General features: G+C 34.8%; 1 protein-coding gene and 2 long non-coding RNA genes across 3 annotated transcripts in view; 2 read left to right on the top strand and 1 right to left on the bottom strand.

The window, feature by feature from the left end:
* The window catches only part of LOC108734014 (laminin subunit alpha), a 32,925-nt gene extending 27,980 nt beyond the window's left edge, over window positions 1-4,945 (top strand). The window contains exons 33-41 of the mRNA XM_018465392.1: window positions 1,365-1,417; window positions 1,589-1,905; window positions 2,102-2,346; window positions 2,446-2,529; window positions 2,589-2,831; window positions 2,900-3,066; window positions 3,127-3,369; window positions 4,078-4,456; window positions 4,519-4,945. Coding sequence (XP_018320894.1) covers window positions 1,365-1,417; window positions 1,589-1,905; window positions 2,102-2,346; window positions 2,446-2,529; window positions 2,589-2,831; window positions 2,900-3,066; window positions 3,127-3,369; window positions 4,078-4,456; window positions 4,519-4,784 — 1,997 coding nt within the window. The 3' untranslated portion in view covers window positions 4,785-4,945. The remainder of the gene's footprint in view (window positions 1-1,364; window positions 1,418-1,588; window positions 1,906-2,101; window positions 2,347-2,445; window positions 2,530-2,588; window positions 2,832-2,899; window positions 3,067-3,126; window positions 3,370-4,077; window positions 4,457-4,518) is intronic.
* The window catches only part of LOC108734030, a 141,089-nt gene extending 134,701 nt beyond the window's left edge, over window positions 1-6,388 (bottom strand). Inside the window, exons 1-2 of the long non-coding RNA XR_001937319.2 lie at window positions 6,302-6,388; window positions 5,926-5,987 (exon numbers count right to left, since the gene is read on the bottom strand). This is a non-coding gene — a long non-coding RNA (uncharacterized LOC108734030). The remainder of the gene's footprint in view (window positions 1-5,925; window positions 5,988-6,301) is intronic.
* On the top strand, window positions 6,163-7,020 carry LOC108734028. The gene is made up of 4 exons (XR_003232391.1): window positions 6,163-6,331; window positions 6,451-6,530; window positions 6,608-6,688; window positions 6,935-7,020. It is a non-coding gene; the product is annotated as an uncharacterized LOC108734028 (long non-coding RNA).
* Window positions 7,021-7,198: the final 178 nt, after the last annotated feature.

Consider the following 7,198-nt stretch of genomic DNA (forward strand, 5'->3'; position numbering starts at 1 on the left):
GAAGTAGTACAGCAAGATCTCGACAACCAAGGCAAACAGAAATACGTTGTTCTTTAGTTATAAACAAATAATTGATGTGTGCAAACCTTCCATTGTTGTTAGTAAATAATTTGTTTTCCTCATTTTACATGAAAACAAATGATTGAGTGTTTATAAAAAGGTATCAATTATTTGTTTGAAAGTTGTCCAAAGTTAACCTTACTTTCTTAATGGCAACCACACGATTTATAAATAAAGAATTAAAATTAAATATTGCTATTATAATAACAAGTATTAATTATTTATCTATATTAAAAAGATTAACTTAAGACATGGAGTCGGTAGGAGGGGTAATGAAATCTTTACAGGAACAGAGCATCGTAAACGTGAAAAAATACTTATCTAACATAATCCATCCCTTACAGAACAAATTTGGAAGAAAAATTAGATAATTCCATTACTTTTAAGTAAAATACTTGCAAAAATGGTGGAGGTACGTTAAAAATGTTACCTTCTACCCGCAAACAACAAGACAAGTTTTTAGGAACTTAGTTTTGGGTTATACCTAAGTTTGTACCTAATACAGAAGAATTATGTTTCATTTTTGAGAAAACAAGATAATTCAAATCATTTGGAAAGTTTTTATTATATTATTTTTGTTCAATTAGTTTTAACAACAATACCTTGTCGGTGTTAAGGAGGTACAAAGAGAAATTAACAAAAATTAGCCGCTGCAGACGCGAAAAAATACATACCTAATATAATCCATCCCTTGTGGAAGAAATTTTGAAAAATAATTAGGCTGTACCATTACTTTTAATTAAAATATTTATAAAAATGGTGGAGGCACGCTAAAATGTGTCCGTTCCACACACAAGCAACATGAAAAGGAAAGAGTTTGGTTGAATCAACCAATCAGAAGCGAGCTCGCCGATCATAGAATCCAACGCTTTCTTCGCCAAATAATGCGCGGAATATTTGAATTTTTTTAAAACAAATTGTTTTGAAAGATTTGAATAATAATATAAACAATTGAATGCCTCATTTTTAAGATAACATTTGCTTAAGACAAAATGTGCTGTTCATTTGTCTGTAATAGTTAAATGAGAACTTTGTAATGTTTTTAAAGAGTTTGTTACATTTTATGGCTAATTGACAAAAACTATACACAGCATTTTAATAAGAAATAATTGCTTTAAAGACATTAGTTTTGCACATAAGACGATCCACAAATCGTAAGTTTGTGGATTCAATTTTAGAAATACGTATTCTTATAATTTAAACGCAGAAATATCTAAATCAACTAAATTTTTAACAAAACCGATTAATCCCAATTATTACCAATGTTAAGTAGCAATTATTTTGTANCATGGGTAATCTCGTAGATCTCACTCAAAACGTAAAGGCTTACGACGTAACACCAGGATGCCCAGTCAAGGTAACTTAACTTTGTTGATCTTATCATCATTGCGTTCGTTTTGTCAAATTTCTTACTTCTTTCACTTCCATTATTATCTTTTTTTTTATTTAGTATTTATTAATTAAATAATGTTCACCAGTTTTTGTCTTGACAATCTTTACAACTTCCTAATTCAAAATTCTATTTCAGTTTTCAAGACTTGTCTCCTTCTCGGAAAATACAAACGGATACATCCGATTCGGTAACATCTCTTCCGGCGACATATTCCAGCTAAGTTTGAAATTCAGAACGAAGGAACCGAACGGTCTAATATTCTACTTCACAAACAGCGATCAAAGCGTCGGATTGTCGTTGGCCTTAGACGAAGGCGAGTTGCATTTGATCGATCAAAAAATCGATATCATACCCCCGGACGTCACCTTCAACGACAACGAGTGGCACGTCGTCACCATTACACACAACACAACCGTTTTACGACTGGACTACGACGACTATGCGTTCCAATCGTAAGTACTTAGGTCAAATATTCACAAACTAACCCGGGGTTAAGCTGAACCCAGGGTTTAACACTTAAAACGGTGCTTTTTCGTGTTCAAGTAAGTTATCGAGTGAAATCCTAATTTTTGAGTATGTTTCACACTTGCATTCACATGCTTCAAATCCTTTGATGTACCTCCTTTATCTCAAAATGGGAATTTTCAGAACCGACAGTCCCCCACCGCTTCCCCGAATTCTCTACGGTGACTTCTACATAGGAGGGTTGCCAAGAACGTTTGCTGCAAAACAAGGTACCGTGGCTACCGAAAGGAACTTTGCCGGATGCATTGGTGATACGACAGTCAATGGAGTGATACTCAACTTCGCCAACTCGACCGATAAATTCAGAGAAGTGATTGGAAAATGCATTTTGGACAAGCAAATTGGCAGTGACACCAACATACATGTGGGTAAGTCCCCGAAATAATACGTGATAGAATATTATCGAGTGTTGTAGTTACAGATTTAACTTAATTAAACAATTAATTAATATATTTTAATAAATACAGTTCCCACGTTGCCGCCAGTCGAAGAGCTTGACTTTCAAACTTTGGCGCCTTCCGAGTCGTTCACTCGCAATCCATTCATTGATGGTCAGTATTTTTTTTTTCTTATAGAATGAACTTGACCGTAATTAAACTGTAATTTGCAGCGATACCTAAGCGAGGTGATGGAGGTTTTGAGAGTGGTGTACATCAGCCCGAAGAAGTTGTCACCACAACATCCCCTGCTACCACTACAACCACCGTGGCAACGGTTATTCCCGACGTAAGGGCGCCTCGACCACCAGGCACACCACCCCCAACAATCCCGCAACTACCGAGAGAACCCTCGTGCGCTTTGCCGATAGAACCCCAATACGATGACACCGCAAACAGTGGATCATACAGGTTTGGTAAGTTAAAACTATTTATAACTATAGATAAATCGTTTCGAATTAAAAATTATTTGTTCTTCTTGTAGGAAGCGATCCTGAAAGCAGGTTGGAATATCCGGAGGCAAGGGGGAAGTACAGGAAACAGTTCGACTTTTCGTTAGAGTTCAAGACGACCGAGACTGGAGGGATCCTAATGTACGTTTCTAGTATAGATCACAAACAGTTCGCTGCCATCATACTGCAGAGTGGTCATGTGAGTTTTGTTTGAAAAATGTCTTTTTTCAAGACCAAAAGATTCGTTTCGTCCTTCCAGGTCGTTTTCATCTTCAGTGGTGGCGGTGCCCCTGCCATCATAAAATCCCCGGGTACATACGTCGACAACGCCTGGCATAAAGTCGAAGTAAGCAGGAACCATGGAGACGGTAAACTGGTTATCGATAACGAAATCGCAGCAACCGGTAGAGCCCCCAGTAATACCGCCAAAATCGAACTTTCTCCACCGTACTACGTAGGAGGAATCCGATCTACCGATTATGAACATGCTCTCGAGAATTTGGTAAGTACAGGTTTAAGTAATTTCATTAAAAATATATTAATTGACCAATTGTTCATAATAACGAGCTACTGTAAGTCTCTGACCTGGTTTCAGTAGCTCATATAGTAAACCCCACCCTTTCGATCCTACCAAAAGCACAAGATGGCCTCTTTTTGAGCTGACAGGGTCGAGATTTGTCCTTAACCTCAAAGTCGCCATTTTTTTAACACCTAAACCAATCTCTACAAGTTATTTCAACGCCAACTTCAAATAATGGCACCTATTAATAAATTTTAAAACCGATTGACAGTATTGCCGCTGTGTATGTTGTGTTGTCTACCTACATGTGACATGTATTTTAAGTTAGGTTAGGTTTTATTCACAAATTTCCTGGCATTAGGACAAAACAATTTTACATAGGATTTTTATAGCTAATAACATAATAAATCCATTCCACTTGGTTTCGATCCAGCAACTTTATTCAGGAGATTCATCAGTAACCTTTTCACGCATCTTTTTTGGGGGTGCAGCACTCTCGCCTATATTATGAGTCCCATCAGGACGATAGAGGGCGTTAATTACAACAACTGCTAAAATCCTTTCGCTCTTGTTTTTTTCTTTGTAACGAGTCTTTTAAAAGGTCAATGTGATTTTTATACAGGTGCATAGAGGGCATTAAATACAACAATCATTAATTGTTTTGTTTCTATTGTTGTTCTTTTCTTTCAGAATACGACTCGATCGCTGAACGGTTGCATCCGGGACTTCCACATGAACAGCAAGCCGATGGAGAAGGTGAAGACGTTCGGGGCGATACCATGTTCAGAAAACGTCGAACCCGGAACGTTCTTCCACCAGGACGAGGGCTACATGAAGTTGAAGGAGAGATTCAAAGTGGGTGTCACAATAAACATCAAGATGGACATCAAACCGAGGACCACGTCGGGCGTACTTATCGCCGTCCACGGTAAACGTGACTATCTCGTACTGGAAATGGTCAATGGCACTATAAAGGTAACCGTTGAAAACGGTAAGGGGCCCATATCTAACTCGTTCAGAGCAGACAACCCGCATTACTTGTGTGACGGACAATGGCATACCATCCAGGGTACGTATAGGAGATAATTCAAATTTAATACAAATTATTAATAATTAATATATTTTTAAAAGTTATAAAGTCGAAGAGTGCGGTGACGTTATCAGTGGATGCCACTCATACCGAACCAAGTGTCGGAGATCCTCATTCTATATCAACGGACACCGGTGGAGGCCTGTTCCTTGGTGGTCATCGTCTGCTCCATCGAGCTAGGGGAATAACCGTTAGAAAATCGTTCGTTGGGTGCATGCGAAGTGTTTTCATCAACGAACATCCGATCACGTTATCTCAAGATATGGCCGAAGGTAAAGTCAGCGTTGGCTTCTGTCCCACCAACTGATTTTCTTCTTTTTCCTTTTTTTTATCATTTCAAAGCCAAATGAACTGCGTAATTTATCTTTTAAGTGATTTGTCATAAGTGTAACTTTGCATTTAATATTATTAAGCATCAATAAAAACTATATGTCGCAATAAAAATCAAGATCATTCTCCTTCCTCTTCCCTAACTCAAAATACCATACTTGATCGATATCTGAAAAATTAATAATGATTGTTATGTTATCTAAGACAAATAAAACAGTATAATAAACTTACCTAAGAATATCATGATGAATGGGGTATTATTTTTATTTTCACTACATGCGCACTTTCAGTAACTTCGAAAAAACAAACGCGTAACCAGATTAGCGCAAAACTTCAGAAACAATTAAATATAAAAGAATATAAAACATTGGAATAGCATAAAAATAAACGAACAAAGTAAAAACAACAACGTAACAATAACAAATGGTATGTTACATTATTGTCATATAATAAAAAAGAATCGATAAAAATTGAACACAGCAAACGGCAACCTGAAATAAAAGAAAAAGTATTGTTAGCAATGATTGTTAAACTTGGTTATTAAACTGTTTATTTGAAATTCACTTACCTTAAGTATTATATATTAACTATAAATCCATATTTATAATATAATAAAACTATATTGCACCTGCAATTTTACTAAGTAATTTTATTTTTTCATAAAACACTTATTATACGACAGCAGCGGCTATATGAACGAAGTATTAGTATTATCTAATATTAAAGTGCCCGCTCTTCGAGTGCACGAACCGCCACTGCATTTTTGTTTCTTCTACTGTAGTTTCACTTTACACTTCAATAAAACGCGCGTAAATTAATAAACAAATAAAATTAAAATATTGAAACCAATCACCTAGATAAAGCGACAAGTTCTCTTAAAAAAATAGTTAAAACAATTTAAAACAATAGAGATCAGTAAATAATAAAAAACTGCAACAGTCGAACGCAGGCGGAAAGACATCGCCAAACAATAAAAGAAGATATAACAAAACTACAAAAATGTAAGTAGGTAAGTATAAAATATTTTTTTTTAAATACTTGAAAAGACGAATGCAATCAAATTAACCCAAAAAATACCTATTGTATCTCCTTTATTTGTTTAAAAAAATGTATCCTACCTTTACAGCAGTCTGGAACAGTCCTGGGAACTCCAAGGTAATTTCTGTTTCTCCTAGCCGGCCTGCAACAAACAAAAGACAAAAATTAGTACAATTTTTAAAAAGAAAAATGAATTACAATTCGACTAAATAATAAATCATAAGTATATTTTTCGTAAATTTGTAACTTGAGATCATTGAATTTTAAAATTTTCTTAAGTGACATCTACTGTTATACACACTGAATGTGGTCGAAAAACGACAGATGGCTCCACTTCAGTGTTTTGTTCTCCGGTATGGATTCAGTGTCAGTAAGGGTCATTGATGAATATTTCTGTATATGTTTATTACAATTTTACGAAAAGAAAAAATACATACTAAACGCTTCAACCCTCACCTCAACGTGATAAAGAAGTGTTCCAATATGGTAAGTAAAATGCATCATTCTGTGCTTTGCTTTGCAACTTAAAGACGCCATTATCTTCATGTAATTGCTGCTAACTAAACAATTTTGTTTGGGATTTGATAATTTAAATGTTCTTTTAGACGTGTGTGTACCGCACAATCGAAACATCTGTTCACTGAGGCCTAAGAAAGTCATCTTGAAAAATGATCTTTAACGAATGGTAAGTGTTATCTTCATCAATTTTAGTCAGTAATATCCTGAAACAGATGTAAAAATTTAACATTTTATTATTTGCAGTAACCAAGATGGACTTCATACAGTATATATGATACTGTAAGTCACCGTGGTTTTAATATGAGCTGATGGACTAATAATTTGGTAAGTATTTATAAATTGTTGCTTAAATTGCACTATCTACTAACATAATTTGATTTTAACACAAAACCCATTTATTTCTTTCAAAGCTCCAATTACTCACATTATTATTTCTCAAAATTGTTAATTACACAAAAAAAAAATATATTTATCTTATGTTAGACTGCCTTGGTTAGAAATAACTGAGAATCTACAAGAATGCCCCAAAACAGATGATGATCCTTGTATAGCAACTTACTTTGTTTTTAGATTTACTTTGTTGGTGATCACAAACAAAAAAAAATTGCTAGTAAAACAGACAAACATATTTCTTTGTTGCAATATGAGTAACAAAAGAGTAAATGTGTAAAATAATTGAATAATAAACAACTGAATTCTAAATATTGCAAGAAACTTTTAGGATTCCGCTATTATTGCCGCTGCTTTTCAATAGTAACAGAAGAAAATCATAGCAGAATAATTGTAAATTAATAAATTGGAATTGTAGTTGCTAATAAAATACAGATAATTATC

This window comes from Agrilus planipennis, unplaced genomic scaffold, assembly GCF_000699045.2.
Source record: "Agrilus planipennis isolate EAB-ADULT unplaced genomic scaffold, Apla_2.0 scaffold8, whole genome shotgun sequence".
NCBI classification, from domain to species: Eukaryota; Metazoa; Arthropoda; class Insecta; order Coleoptera; family Buprestidae; genus Agrilus; species Agrilus planipennis.